Raw genomic sequence first — 23,103 nt, 5'->3', positions numbered from 1 at the left:
GAACGTCTGACGCTTTAATGTGCAGGGCGTTTCCCACGACCCTGAGGGGACCGGCCCGCACATGGTACATCGGCCTGAAGATCGGAGCGATCACTTCCTTCGGCCAACTCGCCAAGGACTTCGAGCTCCACTTCGCAGCCCATGCCCGGTCGAAGCCCTCCGCGGCATTGCTCCTCGGATTCAAGCAAAAAGAGGACGAGCCCCTCTCACATTTCGTGGATCGCTTTGCCACGCAAATCCGGAGCTTACCGGACACTCACCCCTCTCTGTTAGTGCAGGCGTTCATGGTAGGCTTGCAACCTTCCAGATTCTGCTGGTCCCTCGTAGAGCGACCCCCCACCATAGTACCAGATATGCTCCAGCCAGCCAACCGGTACGTCACGACGGAAGCTTGGGTTGTTGAATCTCGGATTTTGATGATGAAGTCAATTGTCATTTGTTATCTAATCTATGTGTTGAGATAAGTGTGCAGGATTAACTACGATGAGATTAAGACAAGCAGCAGGAGTTGCCCCGGAGTCAAGATCATGATCACGTTGGGAGTTCGAGAGTTCGACGGAAGTTCGGACGGTCGTCGGAGGTTCAGAGAGAACAGATCCGAGAAGTCCAGAAGCTTGCCAAGCGAAGCTCGTCGGAACTCGCCAAGTGGATCGTCGCAAAGTCCAGGAGTATGCCGGATGTCCGCAGAAGGATCACCGAGGGTTGTCGGTTGATCGACGGAAGTTGGCCGGAAACTCGCCGGAAGAAGCGATTGACGCATCGGAGCAAGCTGCAGAAGTTGTCTTAGAGATAATCGTAGTTAGCACGATGATTAAGCAGGAAAATGGGAGGTGATCCCATTAGCTTAATCTTGGGGCAATTGGGCCCCTGAAAAGATTCAAGTGGGTCGAATGGAGTGAACCATTCGGACCCTGATTGCACCAGGAGGTGCAACCGCCCCAGCCAGGAGGTGCAACCGCCTGGGCTGAGGGGTTGAGAGGTGCAACCGCCCCAGCCAGGAGGTGCAACCGCCTGGGCTGAGGGGCTGGGAGGTGCAACCGCCCCAGCCAGGAGGTGCAACCGCCAGGGCTGCACGGCTGGGAGGTGCAACCGCTCCAGCCAAGAGGTTGCACCGCCAGAGCTCAAGTTCCGAGCTCTGCCAGGCGATGCAACCACCAAGCTCAGTCTTCGAGCTTTGGCAGAGTGGTGCATCAGCCTGAGCTCAGTCTCGAGCTTTGCCAGGTGATGAATTCACCAAGCTCGGTCTTCGAGCTATGGCAGAATGGTGCATCAGCTTGAGCTCAGTTTGGAGCTCTGCCAAGTGATGCATCCACCAAGCTCAGATTTCGAGCTCTGCCAGGTGATGCAACCACCAAGCTCAGTCTTCGAGCTCTGCCAGGTGATGCAACCATCGAGCTTGGTCTTCGAGCTCTGGCAGAGAAGAAGCAATCGGCAGAGCTCAGTCTTCGAGCTCTGCCAGGCGGTGCCACCTCTCCAGTCGAGAGGTGCAACCGCCTGATCCCAGAAATTCTGGGATTAGATCGATTTGATCGTTTTGAGCTCGAATTTTGAACTGGGTTGGGGCCTATAAATACCCCACCCATTCAGCACTGGAAAGACACAGACCTATACCAAAATTGTGATCTTTTCTGTGATTCTAAAGAGCTCAAACGTGTTGTAAAGCCTTGAGTCTCCTCCTTCTGTTCTTCAAGTTTTCAACTGTAAAGTGAGGAGAGAAAGGTCTGTAAAGGTTGTCTCCTAAGCCTGTCAAAAGGAGAGAAACTGTAAGAGGGAAGTTTGGCCTTCGCCCATTGAAGGAAGGCAGCTAGTTGACGTCGGCAACCTCATCGGTAGAGGAAGCCAAAAGTGGAGTAGGTCAAGGCTGACCGAACCACTCTAAATCTCTGGTTTGCGTTTAATTTCGAGCACTTTATCATTACTGCAAACCTCCCTCATCACTACTGCTCTCTGCGCTTTCACGAACAAGTTCTAAGTGCTGTTCTTCCAAATCTGGATTCAGACGTAAACTCGTATTTTCGTACATTACAGTTTACGTTTACGTTTGATTCTGCAGAACTGTTTTCTGCGCTTTTACGAACGAGCTTCCTTGCAGTTTACGCTTGCATTTTAATCCTATTAATAACTGCAATCTGTCCTCTACGATTTTACGAACGAGTTTCAACATTTAGACGTAAAACTGCATTCGGACGTAAATCGGCTTTCTTCGCTCAATCATCAGATTTCAGTTTACGTTTACGTCTTGATTTCAACTGCATACTGCCTTCTGCGAATATACAAACGAGTTTCAAAGTTTAGACGTAAATCTGCGTCTAGACGTAAAACTGCGTTTAGACGTAAAACTGCGTTTAGACGTAAATCTGCGTTTAGACGTAAAACTGCGTTTAGACGTAAAACTGCGTTTAGGCGTAAAACTGCGTTTAGACGTAAAACTGCGTTTAGACGTAAAACTGCGTTTAGGCGTAAAACTGCGTTTAGACGTAAAACTGCGTTTAGACGTAAAACTGCGTTTAGACGTAAATCTGCGTTTAGACGTAAATCTGCACTTAGACGCAATCTGCGCTTAGACGCAATCTGCGCTTAGACGCAAACTGCACTTAGATACAAACTGAGAATTTGCTTTTGCATCATAATCGTTTTTGAACGAACGCAGCTTTTTGTTTATAAATTATTCTAAGATTTCCGCTGCACTAATTCACCCCCCCCCTCTTAGTGCTCTTGATCCTAACAATTGGTATCAGAGCTCGGTTAACTCTCTAAAGGATTAAAACCCAAGAGAGATGGCATACGCCGGAAACCAAGAGGGGCATTCAATTACACGTCCACCCATGTTCAGTGGAACGGACTACACTTACTGGAAGACCCGAATGAGGATCTTTCTTATTTCTATGGATTTAGAACTGTGGAACCTTGTTGAAAATGGATTTTCAAAATCTTCTCTTCCAATGATCGATTGGAACGATTTGGAGAAGAAGACTTTCGCTCTTAATGCAAAGGCTATGAATGCCTTATTTTGCGCTCTTGATAAAAACGAGTTTAATCGTGTTTCAACGTGCGAAACTGCTTTTGATATTTGGCACACACTTGAAGTGACCCACGAGGGCACAAGTAGAGTGAAAGAGTCAAAAATCAATCTGTTGCTGCATTCTTTTGAACTTTTTCGAATGAAACCGAGTGAAACCATTGGCGACATGTTTACCCGTTTCACGGATGTCGTCAACGGTTTAAAAGGTCTCGGAAAGAGCTTTTCGGATTTTGAGCTTGTTAATAAGATACTAAGATCCCTTCCTAAGAGTTGGGATCCTAAAGTCACCGCCATTCAAGAGGCAAAAGATCTGCAAAATTTCCCTCTTGAAGAACTAATCGGGTCATTAATGACCTACGAAATGACCTGCAAAGCTCATGAAGAGCAGGAAGACATCCTTCCAAAGAACAGGAAGGATATGGCACTTAAGACTTCTGAATGCCACTTGAGAGAAAACTCAAGTGATGAGGATTGTGACGATGACTTGGCACTTTTGACAAGAAAGTTTAAAAAATTCTTCAAAAGAAACAAGTTTAAAAATGATGTGAAAAATAAACTTGAACCTAAGAAGGACCAGGTGATCTGCTATGAATGTAAAAAGCCGGGACATTACAAAAGTGATTGTCCCCAAGTCAAGAAAAGAACAACAAAGAAGAAGGCGCTCCAAGCAACATGGGATGATTCGAGCGCATCCGAGGAAGAAGAATCCAACACCGAGCAAGTTGCTCATTACGCCTTTATGGCCATCGAAGGGGAGGTAACGGATTTATTAGATGCTGATTTATCTTTCGATGAATTACTAAATGCCTTCCATGATTTATTTGATGAATGCAAAGTTATAAATAAGAAATACAAGTTGCTAAAAAAGCTACATGATAATCTTACTTGTGAGTTTAATAAGTTAAAAGTCGAACATCATGATAGTTTAAACTCATGTATCAAATGTCATGATTTAAAAACTATACAAAAAGAAAACTTGCTGCTTAAGGACACCTTGAAGAAATTCGAGGTTGGTAGCAAGTCATTAAACATGATCCTTACAAACAAGGGTCATGCTCCCAAAAGAAGTGGGATTGGATTTGTGAGGAGTCCTCACCGAAATCCAACTACCTTTGTAAAAGGCCCCATCTTACACGTTCAACACCAAACCAAGTGCAACTTTTGTTGTAAATCTGGACACAAGACACATTGTTGTCCATTCAAGAAAATAAGTCCAAACAAATTAATTTGGGTTCCTAAAGGAACCATGATAAACTCTATGCAACATGATAGAAAATATAGATCTGTTTATGAGGCACCCAAAAGCAAATGGGTTCCTAAAGATCATCCGTTCCTATAAAAACATTAAAAGTCTAGGCCGGAGCAAGAAATAATGTTCTGCTCCTTAACTCTCAATGATCATAAACCAAGAATCAAAAAGGAACTCGCAACGCTTAAGTAACAAGTGGAAGCTATGAAATCACAAAAACGATACAATTAGAAACTTATGATATCCAAATTCACATACCCCCCTGATCTTCAAAACCTGTTCATCTACGAATTAATTCTTGTAGAAACTAAACATGTCATGATCTTAAAAGGGACACCAAACAAACATTCGTATGCACGTTAAAAGATCTATCTAACAAAGAGCTTCTTCCTTAAATAAAAACTTATACGAAATCATGTAACAAACATCAATTGCTCTGAAACTCTCCTCAAGGCAAACTCTCCTAAATCAAAACATCCTAAAAATGCTCACCTGCTGCAGGCGGTGGCACCTCTCCAGCTGGCGGTTGCACCTCCAGCCTTCACGGGTTGCCAGAGGTTGCACCGCTCCAGCCAGAGGTGCAACCGCCAGCAGCTCTGCCCTCTTAAAATCACGCTAGGGCCGGCTAAGGAACCGACCCCAACTCACCCCCATTCCCTCCTCTACTCCTCCAAGACTCCTCCATTCCCACTTCACTCCTCTAAGCCTTCCAAATACCTCCCATTTCGGAGCAAAACATCAAAGAATCCTTCCTTCTCTTGAAGATTTCACAAAGGTATTCTCTAAGAAGCTCTTAAATTCTGTTTTGTTCTTCATTTTCTTTAGCTCATTATCATCCCTTTAAAACAGCAGTAGTAATGGGATCTAGAAGATCCTCAAGGGACAAGGGAAAGAGGAGAGTAGTAGAAGAGTTTGATCTCACTCTTTTTGATTCCAAAAACCATGCTGAAAAATTTCTCTCCTTCGAACTAAGAAGCATCAATAAGGGAAAATATGTAGATCTGAATGAACTAAGAGATGTAGAGACTATCCATTGGTTTGCAAACCTAAATCTACTTCCCATTTTGCAGATCAACGAACCCATTTATCCTAGACTAGTTCGATTGTTTTACAACAACATGCAAAAAGATGATGAAGAAAGGATATCAACCTATCTCTTAGGACAACACATTTCAATCACTGATAGATTCATTTGTGATATAATAGGTATCCCCATGAAAAGCATAGGACTTTACTTCAAAGGATCATGGGATGAAAATACAATTGGAACATCTTACGTTGACGCCTTAGGAACAATCCTTGCCAATCCTAACATAGAATCTATTTCTAAAAGTTGTGAACATCTAATGCCTTTTAACACTAAGATACTTCATCATATCATGACTAGTATAATTCTTCCTAAGCAATATCATCATGATGAAGTGAGTCAATTGGAATTAGGAATTATGTACCTAATCATGAAAGAACGTGACATTTGTCTTGGCTATCTGATCCAACAAAACATGTTGGAATTATCTACAAAAGATATGATGCTCCCATATGGTGGAATTATTACTAGAATAATGAAAGCTTACGACATTCAAATACCACTAGAAGAAGAAGTAATGAAATCAGATAGATACAGCATAATAAACAAAAATCTACTTCACCGTCTAAGATGTCACTATAGAAACGGTAACTGGGTTAGAATGCCTAGAAGAACTAATCCCCCTGAACCTGAACCTGAACCAGAGCCGGAAACCCCAATCTTTAGGAGTACCCACTCTCCTCCAATCTGTCTCTTTGAGGAAACACATCCGGTTGAGCAAACTCACACATCATCCATCGAAGATATCGGGATTCGGATGGACCGATTTGAGCAACGACAAGAACGGCTTGAACTTCGACAAGATCAAATCCTAACCGAGCTACAACAAATCCATCGACAATTTGACTCTTTATTTAGGCACTTTAATCTTCCACCTCATGAATAAGCTTGTATAAACATCTGATGTTTTTGATATGACATGTTGTAAACTCCTTATGAAGGACTTTGTCTTTATGGTTACCTGATATGCTGTTACCCTAATATGGTTATCTTTGTCTGTGTAAGCATATTTGCAAACATCTCTTATTGTTTATCTCGGTTTTTGCACTGAAACTAAAAAGGTTTAAAAGTCTATGCCTTGAAAATATGAAGCAACATACCAATGTAAGTTGATAAGTCAGCAGTATGACATTGATATGGTTGCTATTATGATTGCTATCATGCCATGTATCAAACAAAAATTTGCATCATACGAACTGATATCTTACCATGTGATGCAATGCTACACTTGCTGAAATAAAAATCCTGCTATGCAATGTGATATAATGCTGCACTTGAAATAATTGTGTTACTACATCAAAATTATTTTTCGATGTTATTACTATTACATGCCTTGAGAACGCTTGATCAAACAACATGTTGCAAATTATGTGACAAATATTTTTAACCAAATGCATGTAAAAAGTTCATTTTTCGAGTTGTATGCTAAAAATGGGATGTTCCCGTACACTCTTATGAAAACTCCTTGGAAAATGACTTTCCTCCGTCAAGCAAAAACAATAAAGTGATATATGTGTCATGACTTCCTTTATTTGCTTGATAATGCTATCATGCTTTTTGTTGATGACAAAGGGGGAGAAAAATATGAATTGATACACACTATGTCATAGCTGAACTGCCATAATCATATCTATGTCATAGTTGCAAATACTTGAGTGATGCTATAAACAATGTTATGCCATCCTTGCATCACCATGAGATATGTGAACATGTACTATAGTTTGCATCATATCTTAATTTGATATTGTGAAGAAAATGCAAACTTACTAGAAAATCTCAAATGTAAGCATCATGTAAAAAGTCCTTCGAAGCTTTATATGATTGCATGATGATTGGTTACAAACACTATCATACAAACTTGTTGATGTATGTCATGCCTTGACATAATTCTTGAAGAGATACATCATGATAGGCATCATGATGGGAGCATTGATAAGTTTAACTGATCTAACTTATCAATGCGTCACTTGAATTCTTAGGTCTTGAATTCAAGGTTGACTTATCTCAACTATGGCATATAGATAGGGGGAGTTAAGGATAACTCCTTTATCAATTGATTGTCATCATCAAAAAGGGGGAGATTGTTGAATCTCGGATTTTGATGATGAAGTCAATTGTCATTTGTTATCTAATCTATGTGTTGAGATAAGTGTGCAGGATTAACTACGATGAGATTAAGACAAGCAGCAGGAGTTGCCCCGGAGTCAAGATCATGATCACGTTGGGAGTTCGAGAGTTCGACGGAAGTTCGGACGGTCGTCGGAGGTTCAGAGAGAACAGATCCGAGAAGTCCAGAAGCTTGCCAAGCGAAGCTCGTCGGAACTCGCCAAGTGGATCGTCGCAAAGTCCAGGAGTATGCCGGATGTCCGCAGAAGGATCACCGAGGGTTGTCGGTTGATCGACGGAAGTTGGCCGGAAACTCGCCGGAAGAAGCGATTGACGCATCGGAGCAAGCTGCAGAAGTTGTCTTAGAGATAATCGTAGTTAGCACGATGATTAAGCAGGAAAATGGGAGGTGATCCCATTAGCTTAATCTTGGGGCAATTGGGCCCCTGAAAAGATTCAAGTGGGTCGAATGGAGTGAACCATTCGGACCCTGATTGCACCAGGAGGTGCAACCGCCCCAGCCAGGAGGTGCAACCGCCTGGGCTGAGGGGTTGAGAGGTGCAACCGCCCCAGCCAGGAGGTGCAACCGCCTGGGCTGAGGGGCTGGGAGGTGCAACCGCCCCAGCCAGGAGGTGCAACCGCCAGGGCTGCACGGCTGGGAGGTGCAACCGCTCCAGCCAAGAGGTTGCACCGCCAGAGCTCAAGTTCCGAGCTCTGCCAGGCGATGCAACCACCAAGCTCAGTCTTCGAGCTTTGGCAGAGTGGTGCATCAGCCTGAGCTCAGTCTCGAGCTTTGCCAGGTGATGAATTCACCAAGCTCGGTCTTCGAGCTATGGCAGAATGGTGCATCAGCTTGAGCTCAGTTTGGAGCTCTGCCAAGTGATGCATCCACCAAGCTCAGATTTCGAGCTCTGCCAGGTGATGCAACCACCAAGCTCAGTCTTCGAGCTCTGCCAGGTGATGCAACCATCGAGCTTGGTCTTCGAGCTCTGGCAGAGAAGAAGCAATCGGCAGAGCTCAGTCTTCGAGCTCTGCCAGGCGGTGCCACCTCTCCAGTCGAGAGGTGCAACCGCCTGATCCCAGAAATTCTGGGATTAGATCGATTTGATCGTTTTGAGCTCGAATTTTGAACTGGGTTGGGGCCTATAAATACCCCACCCATTCAGCACTGGAAAGACACAGACCTATACCAAAATTGTGATCTTTTCTGTGATTCTAAAGAGCTCAAACGTGTTGTAAAGCCTTGAGTCTCCTCCTTCTGTTCTTCAAGTTTTCAACTGTAAAGTGAGGAGAGAAAGGTCTGTAAAGGTTGTCTCCTAAGCCTGTCAAAAGGAGAGAAACTGTAAGAGGGAAGTTTGGCCTTCGCCCATTGAAGGAAGGCAGCTAGTTGACGTCGGCAACCTCATCGGTAGAGGAAGCCAAAAGTGGAGTAGGTCAAGGCTGACCGAACCACTCTAAATCTCTGGTTTGCGTTTAATTTCGAGCACTTTATCATTACTGCAAACCTCCCTCATCACTACTGCTCTCTGCGCTTTCACGAACAAGTTCTAAGTGCTGTTCTTCCAAATCTGGATTCAGACGTAAACTCGTATTTTCGTACATTACAGTTTACGTTTACGTTTGATTCTGCAGAACTGTTTTCTGCGCTTTTACGAACGAGCTTCCTTGCAGTTTACGCTTGCATTTTAATCCTATTAATAACTGCAATCTGTCCTCTACGATTTTACGAACGAGTTTCAACATTTAGACGTAAAACTGCATTCGGACGTAAATCGGCTTTCTTCGCTCAATCATCAGATTTCAGTTTACGTTTACGTCTTGATTTCAACTGCATACTGCCTTCTGCGAATATACAAACGAGTTTCAAAGTTTAGACGTAAATCTGCGTCTAGACGTAAAACTGCGTTTAGACGTAAAACTGCGTTTAGACGTAAATCTGCGTTTAGACGTAAAACTGCGTTTAGACGTAAAACTGCGTTTAGGCGTAAAACTGCGTTTAGACGTAAAACTGCGTTTAGACGTAAAACTGCGTTTAGGCGTAAAACTGCGTTTAGACGTAAAACTGCGTTTAGACGTAAAACTGCGTTTAGACGTAAATCTGCGTTTAGACGTAAATCTGCACTTAGACGCAATCTGCGCTTAGACGCAATCTGCGCTTAGACGCAAACTGCACTTAGATACAAACTGAGAATTTGCTTTTGCATCATAATCGTTTTTGAACGAACGCAGCTTTTTGTTTATAAATTATTCTAAGATTTCCGCTGCACTAATTCACCCCCCCCCTCTTAGTGCTCTTGATCCTAACATGGGTGACCGCAAGGATGAAGAGTGATGCTGGGCGACAAGCCCCATAGCAACGGTCAAGCACCCGCGGTTGCTATTCGGTGTAATCCTCGTGCAAGGAATCTAGCCCCTTCCTTAGTCTCTTCCAAAAAAAGGCTCCATGTTTACCTGACCACCTCTTGGCTCACGGTTAGCTTCGGTCTAACCCCCCTCTTTTTTGCATTCGCACGGCTCGGTCGGAGAGGCCCGAGTCCACCTCAATGCGGCCTACCCGCTTGAGCGGTGCCCCTCGGCCGCAGCCTGCCTGCGCCGAGCTTCTCGGCCATACACCGCCGAGTTCACCTCAGTGCGGCCTGCCCGCTTGAGCGGTGTCCCTCGGTCGCAGCCTGCCTGCGCCAAGCTTCTCGGTCATACACTGTCGAGTTCACCAGTGCGGCCTGCCCGCCTGAGTTGGCTCTTGGCCCGAGCCACTTCCCTTGGTCATACAACGTCGAGTTCACCTCAGAGTGCCCTGCCCGCCTGAGCGGTGTCCCTCGGTCGCAGCCTGCCTGCGCCGAGCTTCTCGGCCATACACTATCGAGTTCACCTCAATGCGGCCTGCCCGCCTGAGTTGTCTCTCGGCCCGAGCCACTTCCCTCGGCCATGCACTGCTCGAGTTCACCTCTCGCGGCATGCCCGCCTATGTCGTGCTACTCGGTCACATGACTATCGCGACCACGCCTGCGCGGTCTGTCCGCCTGTGTCGTGCTACTCGGCCGCATGACCAACGCGACCATGCCTGCGCGGTCTGTCCGCCTGCGTCGTGCTACTCGGTCGCATGACCAACGCGACCATGCCTGCGCGGTCTGCCCGCATGCGTCGTGATCCTCGACCGCATAATGCCCGAGATCACACTTGCGCGGCCAGCCCGCCTGCGTCGTGCTCCTTGGCCCCATGTTCCCGAGACACACCTGCGCGGCCAGCCGCCTGCATCGTGCTCCTTGGCCCCATGCTCCCGAGACACGCCTGCGCGGCCAGCTCGCCTGCATCGCGCTCCTCGGCCGCATAATGCCTGAGGCCACCCCCTCGGTCGCATAATGCCTGAGGCCACCTCCTCGGCCGCATGATGCCCAAGCCCACACTTGCACGGTCTGTCCGCCTGCGCCGTGCTACTCGGTCGCATGACCATCGCGACCACGCCTGCGTGGTCTGTCCACCTGCGTCGTGCTACTCGGCCGCATGACCAACGCGACCACGCCTGCGTGGTCTGTCCGCCTGCGTCATGATCCTCGGTCGCATAATGCCCGAGACCACACCTGCGCGGCCTGCCCGCCTGCGTCGTGCTCCTTGGCCCCATGTTCCCGAGACACACCTGCGCGACCAGCCCGCCTGCGTCGTGCTCCTTGGCTCCATGTTCCCGAGACACGCCTACGCGGTACACCTGCGTCGTGCTCCTTGGCCCCATGCTCCCGAGACACACCTGCGCGATCAAACCCGCCTGCATCGGGCTCCTCGGCCCTTCGGCTCCATGTTCCCCGAGACCTCGTCCGCGCGGCCAGCCCGTCTGAAGACAGAAGCCATGCATTAGACTCCTCTTATACAACAACCGACGCATAGCTCCTTTCGGGGGGGAATATGATAAGGGTAAATATGGTGATGTAACACGCCATGACGTCAGCCATGCCTAGACAACACACTGCCCGAGGAAGTCGGCATTAACGCCTAACTCAGGCTTAGTTCTTCACGCCACGCCAACCCCAAGTTAGACACTATCAGCCTGCCTCCTGCAAGCAACCACATCAAGTAACATCAAAACTCATCTATAAATACCCTAGAGTTTGAAACGAACAAGGGGGGGGAGGATGAACTCACACACAACACTTGTATGGAGGCATCTCTTCCTCCAAAACCCTCTCCACATCGCTAACTTGATCGTCGGAGGGGTCGGGCCGAGCTCCCGGCCTGACCTATGTGCAGGTCCGAGACGGTGTCGCCTCTTCCCGGCGCTGCGGCGGAGCTTTCTGCCGACCCGACCCGCCAACCCGAGCCGCCGACCCGACCTCCCGACCTGAACCACTCTTCCCGGTGCTGAGGCGGAGCTTTCTCCCGACCTGACCTGTGTGCTGCGGCGGAGCTTTCTGCCGACCCGACCTCTCGACCCGAACCACCGTGCTCGGCCTTCGGGAGACCCCGAGGGACGGAGCCCGAGATCCCCGAGATCCGGACCCCCGAACCGAGCCGAGACGAGACGACCCTGAGGCCACGGCTTAAATAGATGCCCCCCGCATCAAAGACGATACAGAGATAATATGAAACAGAGGTAGAGGCATTTTTCTTACAGGTATTTTTCGAGAATTTATCCATAGAAAATTTTAAATATTTTTAATAATAGAATTTTTTTAAAATAAAAATTAAAAGTATATAATTGGGGAGTCGAATCGCCACGTCGGAGCGGAAAACGGAAACGAACGACACCAGGCTGACTTGTTTCCCTTCTTCTATAAGAACGCTTGCGGGTACTCCTCGCTACTTCTCTCTCTTAGACGCATGCGGCGTGCACGTGCGACGTCCCCAGGATCGGCGGAGAACGCCGGTCTATGACCTTGTTCCACCGAGTAACACTCTCTTCGAGATCGGAAGCAATGGACGGCCCCTCTTGCCCTCCCGTCCGGTGGAGATGCCGCCGAGAAAGCTGGGTTGATCCAATGGAAGAGGAGGTAAAAATTATAGTGTTCCCTCTCATTGATTGTTGGTGAAACTTCATTGATTGCATGGTTTAAATACTGTTATGACAGATCCATGTGGCCATCAATGGTAAGTAATGATACAACGGAAGTAGAGGAGGTAAAATAGCAACCATCTTCTTTGATTTCTGCTTAGAAACTATGTTCTTGCTATATCCTAAGTCTTACCAGCAATTTAAGCTATGCCCTAAAGTTGATTGTTTGGTGGAACCTTCATTGATTGCACGATTCGTTTAATGTCATGCACCGACCAATGTGATGATAAGCAGTGATTCAACCTGAAATTTCTTCGTTGGTCATCTTCTTAAGTTTTATTTTAGTAAACAAGCTAGAAATTGGATATGATGTTTGATCCAATGGAAGAGAAGGTAAAAAACATCCACCTATGGTTTCTTTAAGTTCTTTTAGAAAAAAAGAAAAAGAAAGGCCTGATGCACAAAGCTCACTGACATAGTCGGAGTGGCTGTTTCAGTTCTTTATGCTTTGAAATGCTATTGAGAAATGTTCTAGTGTTCCAATTCTCACCGGAATTTTAAGTGATGCCCCCTTTTCCAATGCTTTGGTCAACCTTTATTGATTGCATAATATGATTATATGATGTGCAGATCAATATAACCATTGAGTGGAAAGTAATAATCCAACATGCAGTTTCATCATTTGGTCCTCTATGAGTTTTGTTTGGTTCACAAGCTTGAAAGTGACATATTATGCATATGAAATCTTACATATATTTTTCCTTTTTCTTGGCAAATGTTTTCTTTCCAAGAAATGAAATTTGTCTCCCATGTAGAACTGCTCTGTATCACAATTTTGGAATTATTATCTCAAATGCCCTCCATTTTACTCCTGGACCGTTGGGGGAGTTCATGATAGAACATATGTATGTTACATTCTGTTATATGTAGTTATTTTTGGCAGGCACCAAACATCAGCACCAGCAAAATCCCAATCCCCTTTGTGATCGTTCCTTTTTAGGAAAACAATAATGAATGTTGAATGTTCAAACCAGGAAATGTTTGTTCTCTTCTCAATTTGTAATAAGCATAGATGATATGGAGCACATGAAAGCTACTAGCATCCAGAATGTACTTATGCATGAGGCTGACTTGGGAGGGGTAATGTGTTGGTTTACAATCAGGATTTGATATTTAGCCTTAAGGGAATATGACAATGTGATGGATCATGCTACTCAGATCTTAAACAAGGTTTAATTTCTGAGTTGTATTTTTATCCTGATCTATGGAACCTAACTTTATTGTACAGGCTATTTGTCACACAAATGGAGGAAATTTTCCCGTGGAAGTGAAGCAGACAAAGAGGAATAAAGAAGCAGATTCAGTTGGCTTTGCTCAAGAGTTGACAATGACATCTAATAAGAAGTGCCAAAATGAACCAGTTATAGGGCATCAACCTGGCACAAATGGAGAATCAAGCAAGTTTCAAGACAGAAACAGTATGTTCTTAAGATCACAGTTACACTTACACCTATGGAGTTGGGTTCAACAACCAAGTTCAGGACATGTTATATTTCATATGTAGTGATTAACATCTTTCATAAACACAACCACACTCTTATAAATCATCTCACATTTACAGGAGTTCTAAGTACAAAAACAGCAAAGCTGCAGCTGCTTGAGATCTGTATTGCAAATTGCTGGAATCCTCCATCATTTATTTTGTCCAAGGAAGATGGATCTGACCTCCAAAAAAGGCAGGTTATGCTTAGTGTTTCTTAGCATTTCCAAGATACTAGTATGAGTAGTATCTATCTTTTTTGGATTGCTTACAATATAACATTGTTCCATTTAGATTAGTTTTTCATCTGTATATTAGAATGAAAGTTTTTCCTTCTGTATTTCATTGAATGATAAATCTACTCATATTAACTCAAATCAGTACCTTTTTTGTTTTTTCTCCTGAAAGTAGATTCACCATTCTTTTCTATTAAGTGTAAATGGAAACACTGGAGCAATTACACATGATGTTTCATGAGGGTTAAGGTGTTTCACAAAGGAGAAAAATTTGATAGCAGAACATTATACAATATACAACAGGACATAGGCGCAAACAGCCAAAAACCCAAACGACCCTCCGAAAAAAATACCAAACAAAAATACAAGATGCAGCAAATGTGACAAGTATCACTCAGATGATCTGTTCAGTCGTCCAAGAAATCTCTTATCTGCATTTGCTATGCAGCCTCAAGATATTGTTGGATTCTGGATTAGGACATGAAATGTTCGACTTTAATGCTGAAAATTCTCTGATTCTGTTCACTAAGATATTTCCAGCACAGAAAAAAGAAGTCTCAAATATTTTTATGCTTTCTATTGAGACCAGGTAGATAACAAGTGATGAAAAGTGAGTGGAACTCATTAGGAACTTTTATGAGATTTTATTTTTGGGTGGCACGATAATGACTTTGTATGGTGTACAAACAGCAGCAAATCAGGTCATCAATATTATTGATTGTTCATTAGTGGGTGGCACGATAATGACTTTGTATGGTGTACAAAACAGCAGCAAATGACTTTGTATGGAACTGACAGATCGACCATTAGTGGGTGCAGGTTTGTCAAGAACTTTGATGATTAAATCGGATAGACCAAGTAGTGGAAGAGACACCGGTGAAGATGAAATCATAGAACAAAGGCCTTTGGTAAGATTCAGCCTAGTACAGGTCTATTCTGGATTAAGAGTGAACCTTTTTTTTTATTAAGAGTGAACTTACTCTACTAAAGGTACTCTATGATTTAATTTGGTTATCTTTGTCCAGCTTGTAACAGATATCAACTTTTTAAATGCCTCTTGTGCCTGAAGATCTTCCAAACACTTGGGTAGGCACCATTAAGGTTCTTATCAACCCTGCAGGAGTAATGATGGTAACTAAATTTACCACTCTCTTCAATGGTGCTTGAACTGAACAGAGGAGCTGCCACCAGCATTTTAATGCATTATAGATTTATAGTACCGAGGTCATCTTTCCTTTTATGTAGATGTGTAGGTTGCTGTTTTTGTGGGTGATGCTCTCTTGTAGAAATGCTCCTGTTTATGTTTTTTGTATGTATGTTTTTCTTGTTATGGTTTTACATTTGAAGGGTTTGAGATTAGATTATTAGATTTCTTGTGATTATTTGAATTCTAGTTTTTCCAGGGAATATTTGTAGGGTTTTTGTCAGATTGAATCTGGATCGAATCTAAGTATGATTTGGTTTATTGATCCAAAATGAGGATCTTTATCCGAAATTATGGTTTGAATAACCCATATTTTTCAATCTAAGTTCATGTTTAGAATGAGCAACGAGAGATAAATTATAACTAAGAATAGTTGAAACCAAGGTTTGCTATACCGCCTGATACGACGTAGCCGATCAATACACGTGTCAAGGAAAATAACATTTTCTTTAACTCATTTCAGAATATTTTGAGAACTCGATAATTATGATATACCAACACTTAGTACACTGACACAAAACCCAAGGATGTACCAGTTCTATGAGACAGTTTTAGTTTCAATATTCAACAGTTCTAACTAATCCAACATGAATTTACAGCTCTTTTAATAGTAATTTATTGAATTTGTTATGTCGGTCACAAGACCAAAGACTATAACCACATTTTAGTGTTTAAACTAGCTGAACATGCTAGTGATAGTTGAAAGCACATTGAGAAGGAAGCTGAACAATCCAGGCTGAAGTCCCAAGTCTATTAGTAATAATAGGATATTGTCATACGTTACAACAGGATATTAGCTATCATTGATATTTGTTTGGTGTCTCAATGCTTCGCGTAAACACAAGCACATTCACTTAAAGCTGAAAGCACGATGCTTGCAAATTAACAAGATACACATGCGTCAATGTTCATTGGATGCCAATGGCGATGCTTGGCGGTTCCTCGATGGTCAAACTCAAGGGTAATGTTACTTCAAGAATCATGTCATCTTCATCTGAAAGTCCATCCTGGTGATACATTGGCAAAGAAAAAGGGTATATACTCTTATCTATCTGTCGATGAATCATGCTTAATATCGTGAAGCTGTGGAGCTAATTCTAGTAATTTTGATCCACCAATCAGGGATCCTGAAACAGAAGATGAGGAAAAATCATATCCAACAGCATAGATAGAAATAATTCTTAGTAACATACACAAATGAGATATAGGAAGCACCTCGGATTTCAGCAAGCACCTTCATGACTTCCATCTCCAGATTCTGGAGGTTAACAATAAAAGATAGCCAAGATATTGAAAACACTTGTCTTAAATAATTCTCCAAAAAAGGAAACTATGTGAGAGAAACAGTTTACCATGTATGGCTGCCAAACTCTCTTCTTTGTACACACCCAGAGGTGAACCATGAACAGACAAGAGCATCTCACCATTCTTTGGTAGCCTTAGGGTCTTCGGCGTCATGCCAAAAGATAACCTGTTACTAGTTGCCTACAGTATATATTATATGTTTCATTAGGCAACCAGAAAAGGTATCGAAGAGAGTACAAGAACACAGCTTGGTGATTTCTAACAACAACTTAGAAGACCATTAATCCACATGGTAATGAAATGCATGTATGAGTAGAACCTTCAAATAAAAAGATAATAGAATGAAGAACAAACCCCAGGAGTTTCAAATGCATCTCGTCTTCCTCGAATCTGATTTTCGGATGGCTCATCTAAACCCTAGCATCGAGGAATATGAAGCAGTAAAATCTTCTAAGCACGACATATGTTATTCTACACCAATAAAGTTGGAATAATAATATTACATAAATAAGTGAACATACAAAATCAGGCATCTGAAGGTTTGCAGTCTCTAGGAGGTTCTTCTTCACTGCCAAAGTCATAAAGCAGAAAGAAACATATTAATATTCTCAGAAAATAAAAGACAACATAGAAAATAATGTCCCAACCTGAGTTGACTGAAAACTGAAGGCCACACATTGCTGGCATATTGAGAGCATTACTAATTGAAGCACGAGCAAATTTGCAACCACCAGGATTTTCAAGTAAATAATCCTCCCTGTTTTTCCATTGCAACTCAAAAACTTGGTACTTCTCATTCCTCGTCACTGTTACATTGGGCAAGTTCTCATGGAAAAATTTCAATGCAGGAGTCTCCAGCTGTTCTTTGCTGAGGTACGATCGAAGCAAGCGCAACCTCGAGAGCAAGTTTTCAGTCTCTGCTATACAAATAGCTTGGATTGCAGAAGTTCGCCGTTCAACTGCAAAAACGCAAAGGATAAACCAAACAAATTATAAAGGAGGATGCTTTCCAATGGAGGGGCAGATAGAAACCAAACCTAAACCTAACCAACTAACAATTATAAAAATATTAATTTAATGAAGTAACAAGCTTATGAACTTCAGAAGATGCACCATGCCATTAAACCCTTTGAAAGACTTGGAAAATATGTTGTCAACTAGAGCTATGAAATAAGAAGGTTAGGTCAGCAGAGGAAAGTGCAAAACAGAGTATAGAAGAGGGAGTGTTTCATTACACTCTCAGGTTGATTCTACACGGAATTAAAAAGATAGTTTCAAATTACTGACAATCTTAGAAATTATGAGGGTACTTCCATCATCAACTTAGCAATTTGATGGTTGAATTTGATATAGATTTTAAACTTAAAGTCCTGAAACCCTAGCAGAAGCCAGATAGATAAAATCAGTTCAGCAAATGTTGACTTCCATGTAGTCGAAAAATGTCATATGTTCCTTGACGATGTCATTAACGATGTCATTATACCGAGAAGTGATGAAATGCCATCAAACTGTCAAACATTTTGGTGACTGAGCTACAATTTTCTCGCAATCAAATATTTCTTAAGTGAATCAACAAGCCATCAATCAGGCTTACTATTAGATAAACCACTAACGAGCTTGTGTTTAAAGAAGAAATGGAGCAAATGTGGTATAAAAAGCATTCAGCTCTCTCTCTGCCAACCAATATTGCAAGACAAAAAATCTACATAATTTTCCTGGCATTCTTACCAACAGCTATTGTAGCATGTACACTTCAGAATTCTTGAATGCCAATTCAGTTATTAAAACATGCAGTTCAAGGTCATTCTACCTTGTCAATTCAACCTTAATATCAGAAAATATCATAAACCAAGCAATCTAACAAATCTGCAATTGCCGAGTTGAGCTAAACTATGTCCCGATGATGCATTAACTATACTAAACCTACACCAGTTGTTCAACAGTTCTTGTAGAAGAGTAATTTAGCACTAGGAGAAGACATGCAAAAGAGTATAAACATCATCTTTTGGAGTGAGATAACTCATTAATGTTAAATGCACTACCGTCATAGGCATTGGATGAACATACGGATTCAAGATGAACTCAAATCATTGGTACCAATATGTACATTCGGAAGAATTTAGACAACCTACCAATTCATGTGCCAACTGAGAAGTGAATTTAACTAAAGAGGCTCTTAATTCCTACCCTTCAAATGCCTATCCAAGAGCGACCAACAAATAACAAAAGTTGTTACAAGATACAGATCAACGATTTCATTGAATAAGCTTGACAGATGAACCCATACCTTCTCGACTGTTGAATGCACGTTGTCGCTCCTCGAAATCGAGGGCACCATTCGTAACCGGAACAGCACTCCCGTCGTCCTTGGGCTTCAAGGGAGATTTTTTTACTGTTTTCTTCCTGCCCTTTCTCGGCATCCCAAGAATCTCGCATCAAACCTAAGCTTACAGTTTTCTGGAAAATCAAGATGAACTCGAACAAGACAGATCTTTGCTTTCGATTTCGTTTGATGAGGTGGTTTTCTGCTGCACCCTCGCTTTGACTGAGACGAGAAAAAGGAGGGTTTTTTCCTTCTAGACGATTGAACACAAGAAGAAAGAGAAAGTACCGTCCTCCGCCGCTCACTGCTACCAACCACCCCCGCGCCCGTTAGTTGTCGGGAGAGGAGGAGGAGGAGGAGTCGCCGCGTTCTGCCCTTCGAGACTGCGAGGAGGTTGGGAATTGGGTGGGAAACGGAAGCTAGGGCTTGATTTGAACCGTGCTACCAATTCTGATTCCTCTGCTACGTGATTGGCGGTCTCAGAGTCGGGCCCAATGTGGGCCCCATCCCTAAGCAGCGTGGCGAGACGGGCGAGCCTTGGGACCGCGTTACGTTAGTGTCCCTGTCACCGTTCCCGAGAGAACCAAATCGAACCGGGTTCATCTTTGAATAGCTCGAACCGGACAGACCGGGGGTTGCTCGTCTGCGCATCCGTTCGCCGATCGAGTTCCGACGCTCCGAATCCCCAGGCACTCTCCTCTCATCTTCTCCCAACTCTCGATGTCGAGCTCGAGGTGCGGAGAGCGAAAGCGCGTCTTGGAAACAGGTGCCCGATCTTTGCCCTAACCCTAACTAAATCTCTCCTCTTCCTAGCTCTCCTTGGAGCCTCTTATTCTGCTTGAATTCTTGAATGATTTGGTGCCTCTATCATCGCTTGTGATCCAAGGTTAACTACATTGTTTGATAACTCGACGATAGGTTCTTTGCTTTGACGTCTAGTCCGCATCTGCTGTAGTAATAATCGCAAACCCTAACCTTCCCGAACCCTATTTAACAAAGCTCTTCCTCGACAATTCATCGGAATAAAATTTTTCGATAAGAACTACAGTCGAGTAACGAGGTTTTAATTTGGGCAAAACTCGACCAAGTATAAAAGAAAACATGTGATGAGCCTTATGAATCAGGATCATAAAGCAATGAATTAATTTAATTTCTAACAAATTGGCAATCGTAGGAGCCCTAAATGTTTTGATTTCATTGAAATTCAAGCATTGGTAAACCAGATATGCTCTTTTTATTTTGAAAAAAAAGGGATTTTCTTCATCAATTGTTTCTCAAGACAAAATTCAAGTCAAGGCTCGAATACTTGTTTGTCTCACCAATGCATCTAAAATAGTATTTAAAATCAAATCAGTCTGCTGAAACTCTGATATGCTTTTAGTATAGATTTAACAACTTAATTTTTTATTTAAAATTTATATTTAGAATGATAAAGCTATGTAACGAGAGGATTTCATATAAATTTGGGATAAGCTTTTCTTATAAACATGTAAGCTGAGAAAAAATAAATAAAGCAAGAGAGAGAGAGACCATAAATAAAAGTCGTGTAAGCTCCTAAAGACATCATAACTCGAGTTATTAATTCTAATACTTTATTTTTCTCCTTCCTTTCTTCTTTTTCTTCTTTCTCCTCTATTCTTTTTAAGGATATTCTTTCTCCCAAAAAAAAACAATAATTTGCGTTTAAGTTGCACTTGATGGAGTGAGTTGTCTCGGAGCATCGCAGAGGAAGCATCAAGATGTCATAGATTTTATGCCATCAGTTAAAGTGTCCAAGCAACGACAATTCAAGATGTTTCTTTCAAATATGGATGAGATGCTTGTAACTAAAAGGGTTTTCAAGGCGAGGAGTGTAACACTATACATCCAATTTTAAGAACTTAACATTTTGTTAAGTTAATAGTGATATCATTTTTAACCCTATAAATCAATTGAAATCTCCTGCCTCTAGTGTGAGACTAAATTATGGTATCATTATCTTTTTACTTGACTTATCACCCCACCCTACATGAGATTCATCCCAATTGCATTTTTAAAAATAAAAGTGTTGAATGTTGAAAGTGTATTTTTAGGTAAAAGAAGATGGATTACATGAGATATTATGTAAAATTAGGGCAGGTTGTTTTACATAATAAAAGCATTACATTACCTAACAATTGACATCTTTATTTGAAATTAATGATTGATGTTTGAAATCTATTTGCTAACAAGATGGATTTGTTTTATCGGTTAAGAGCAATCGAATACCGATATTCGATTTTAGTTTGCATCCTTGTATATATTTTCCTTGTTGTAAATTAGTAACATTAGGGATTTTTAGTATCTTTTCATTTGTGATCATACTAAACAATTGTATAATCAAACATGTGTAATTAGCATGGACGCGTTCGCAACATTTTGCCAATAAAATTATCTATTGACCTTATTGTTTTCTTAGTTTTATCGGTTATTTTTCTGCTCATGTTCTCCGTTGATCTTATGATAGGCAAGGAAAGAAGCCACAGATCTGCAAGTAGTTGATGAAGATAAGCCATGAGGTTTTGAACCTATAGGACACATGCTATGTAATTGAACATGCATTAGGGTTTTCATCACTGAACAAGCTGAGACCTGCTACCAGAGTCTGATCAAAGTGGTCAGGAATGACTGCACTCGCTTCACTTGTGTTGCTGCTGCATTCACCAGCTGCTGGAGCCATCTCATTCTTTCTGGTGATGATTTCTGCTCTTTTACCAGTCTTCTTCTTGAGCTTCTTCACAACCTTTTCTGGGTCAACTTCACCAGTTACGATGGCTCTGTGGCTGTTCATGTCCACTTTGACAGCTTCCACACCTACAAGGAGTTTGATTCATGTTGCTGAATCCAGTTTGATATGTTGTATATGCTCACCAAGCGAGTAGCCGATACGTATATTATACCTTCAAGTTTTCTGAGAGTGTTGTGTACTGATCTTTCACAGGCTTTGCAATGCATGTACACTTTCAGCTCCAAAACAGTTTCCTGTTGTTTATGAGAACCATCATGAATTGATAGCACAGAATAGAAGAATGGGCACATTTTGGTATCAAACTCACCTTCTTAGAGCTGCTTTTGCTTTCACTCATGTCATCTGTTATGAAATGTGGTTGAGATATTGTTAGAATCACAAAAAAATAGACATACATTTTGTGGTCTATCAATTTATTATTACCCTTTAAGAAAGATGTTATGAATTTTGTAGGGTGGCAAAGATGATTTCCTCAAAGAAAAGAAAGAAGTGATGGTGATGATGTTGATGTTGATGATCATGATTATGGTAGAATACTTTTTTTTTACCAGTTTTTGCGATTAATCGAACTGATTTGATAGCGGTGATATCGGGTGGTTTATTAGCCTTTATATCTTTCGATGTCATCAAAAAATAATAAAAGTGCTAATCGACATAATCTTATATCTGAATGCCATCCAAACTTACAAATATAACCTTAATCGGAGAACTATGAATAACTCATCGTAGTTCTAAATACAACTTTTCTTTATTTAAACAAAAATCTTTTGTTCACAATTAATAATGATTATAAAATGTGATCATTTTGAACTAATATTGAATTCTTATTACTTCGTCCTTTCTTTCACTTCCAATCCAACGTGTTCTTAAGCACTTACTAATTTATGGCATACTATATATATATGTATATATATGTGTGGGAGAAACATTTATTGAAGACATATCATATGAGATGGAATCCATACCTGATTGATTAATTTGTCCCACTGATCCATTTCAACAAAAAAAACTTACATCTTCCAATAAGATAATGGAAGCTGAAGGACAACCAAACAAGAGAGAAGATTCAACTCCAACATCAAAAAGGCAAATGACAAATCCTGGAAGAACAAAGAGAATTGACAATGGCAAGACAAGTTCTACTCACTTGAAGGGTTTCCCCACAGTTAAGTCGCGTTCCATTCCCCATTCACCTTTCATTAGAAGAACACAACCATTTTATGGTGTGCAGTACATACAGATCATATCCTGTTCACAGAGATAGAAATGAACGTGGAAGCGTG

At 42.2% G+C, this 23,103-nt stretch overlaps 2 protein-coding genes and 2 long non-coding RNA genes across 5 annotated transcripts; 2 read left to right on the top strand and 2 right to left on the bottom strand.

Moving 5' to 3' along the window:
• Positions 1-12,276: 12,276 nt before the first annotated feature.
• On the top strand, positions 12,277-15,666 carry LOC135675151 (uncharacterized). 2 transcript variants are annotated; one of them, XM_065185423.1, is made up of 5 exons: positions 12,277-12,443; positions 13,734-13,923; positions 14,067-14,181; positions 15,041-15,129; positions 15,247-15,666. In XM_065185423.1, exons 1-4 carry the CDS (start codon positions 12,324-12,326, stop codon positions 15,063-15,065), a joined length of 450 nt encoding a protein of 149 aa, XP_065041495.1. In that variant the 5' UTR covers positions 12,277-12,323; the 3' UTR covers positions 15,066-15,129; positions 15,247-15,666. The 2 variants fall into 2 exon arrangements, with proteins under 2 accessions (XP_065041495.1, XP_065041497.1); XM_065185425.1 differs by having other exon boundaries at positions 14,067-14,185.
• Positions 15,667-16,148: 482 nt separating this feature from the next.
• On the bottom strand, positions 16,149-19,437 carry LOC103985348 (uncharacterized). Its single transcript, XM_009403011.3, has 7 exons — positions 19,018-19,437; positions 17,378-17,689; positions 17,252-17,298; positions 17,085-17,147; positions 16,778-16,910; positions 16,641-16,683; positions 16,149-16,552 (listed from the first exon to the last, which is right to left on the bottom strand). The coding sequence occupies exons 1-6, from the start codon at positions 19,148-19,150 to the stop codon at positions 16,649-16,651; spliced, it is 723 nt and encodes a 240-aa protein (XP_009401286.2). The 5' UTR covers positions 19,151-19,437; the 3' UTR covers positions 16,149-16,552; positions 16,641-16,648.
• Positions 19,438-19,663: 226 nt separating this feature from the next.
• Positions 19,664-22,122, top strand: LOC108952842 (uncharacterized). Its single transcript, XR_001977995.2, has 2 exons — positions 19,664-19,819; positions 21,539-22,122. It is a non-coding gene; the product is annotated as an uncharacterized LOC108952842 (long non-coding RNA).
• LOC135675150 (uncharacterized) lies at positions 21,970-22,968 on the bottom strand. Its single transcript, XR_010513822.1, has 3 exons — positions 22,786-22,968; positions 22,128-22,162; positions 21,970-22,053 (listed from the first exon to the last, which is right to left on the bottom strand). It is a non-coding gene; the product is annotated as an uncharacterized LOC135675150 (long non-coding RNA).
• Between the last annotated feature and the right edge of the window lie 135 nt (positions 22,969-23,103).

The sequence above is a fragment of the Musa acuminata genome, chromosome BXJ1-5 (assembly GCF_036884655.1).
Source record: "Musa acuminata AAA Group cultivar baxijiao chromosome BXJ1-5, Cavendish_Baxijiao_AAA, whole genome shotgun sequence".
Classification (NCBI taxonomy): Eukaryota; Viridiplantae; Streptophyta; class Magnoliopsida; order Zingiberales; family Musaceae; genus Musa; species Musa acuminata.
Note: the sequence above shows the minus strand (reverse complement) of the source record. Positions and strands in the feature narration are given on the sequence as shown.

Coding starts and splice junctions, on each gene's coding strand:
- LOC135675151 (XM_065185423.1), top strand. CDS start 12,324: ATGACCTTGTTCCACCGAGTAACACTCTCTTCGAGATCGGAAGCAATG. Junction 12,444..13,733: donor TTGATCCAATGGAAGAGGAG/GTAAAAATTATA, acceptor TTTATTGTACAG/GCTATTTGTCACACAAATGG. Junction 13,924..14,066: donor CAAGTTTCAAGACAGAAACA/GTATGTTCTTAA, acceptor TCACATTTACAG/GAGTTCTAAGTACAAAAACA.
- LOC103985348 (XM_009403011.3), bottom strand. CDS start 19,150: ATGCCGAGAAAGGGCAGGAAGAAAACAGTAAAAAAATCTCCCTTGAAG. Junction 17,690..19,017: donor TGCATTCAACAGTCGAGAAG/GTATGGGTTCAT, acceptor GCGTTTTTGCAG/TTGAACGGCGAACTTCTGCA. Junction 16,911..17,084: donor ATGCATTTGAAACTCCTGGG/GTTTGTTCTTCA, acceptor TATATACTGTAG/GCAACTAGTAACAGGTTATC.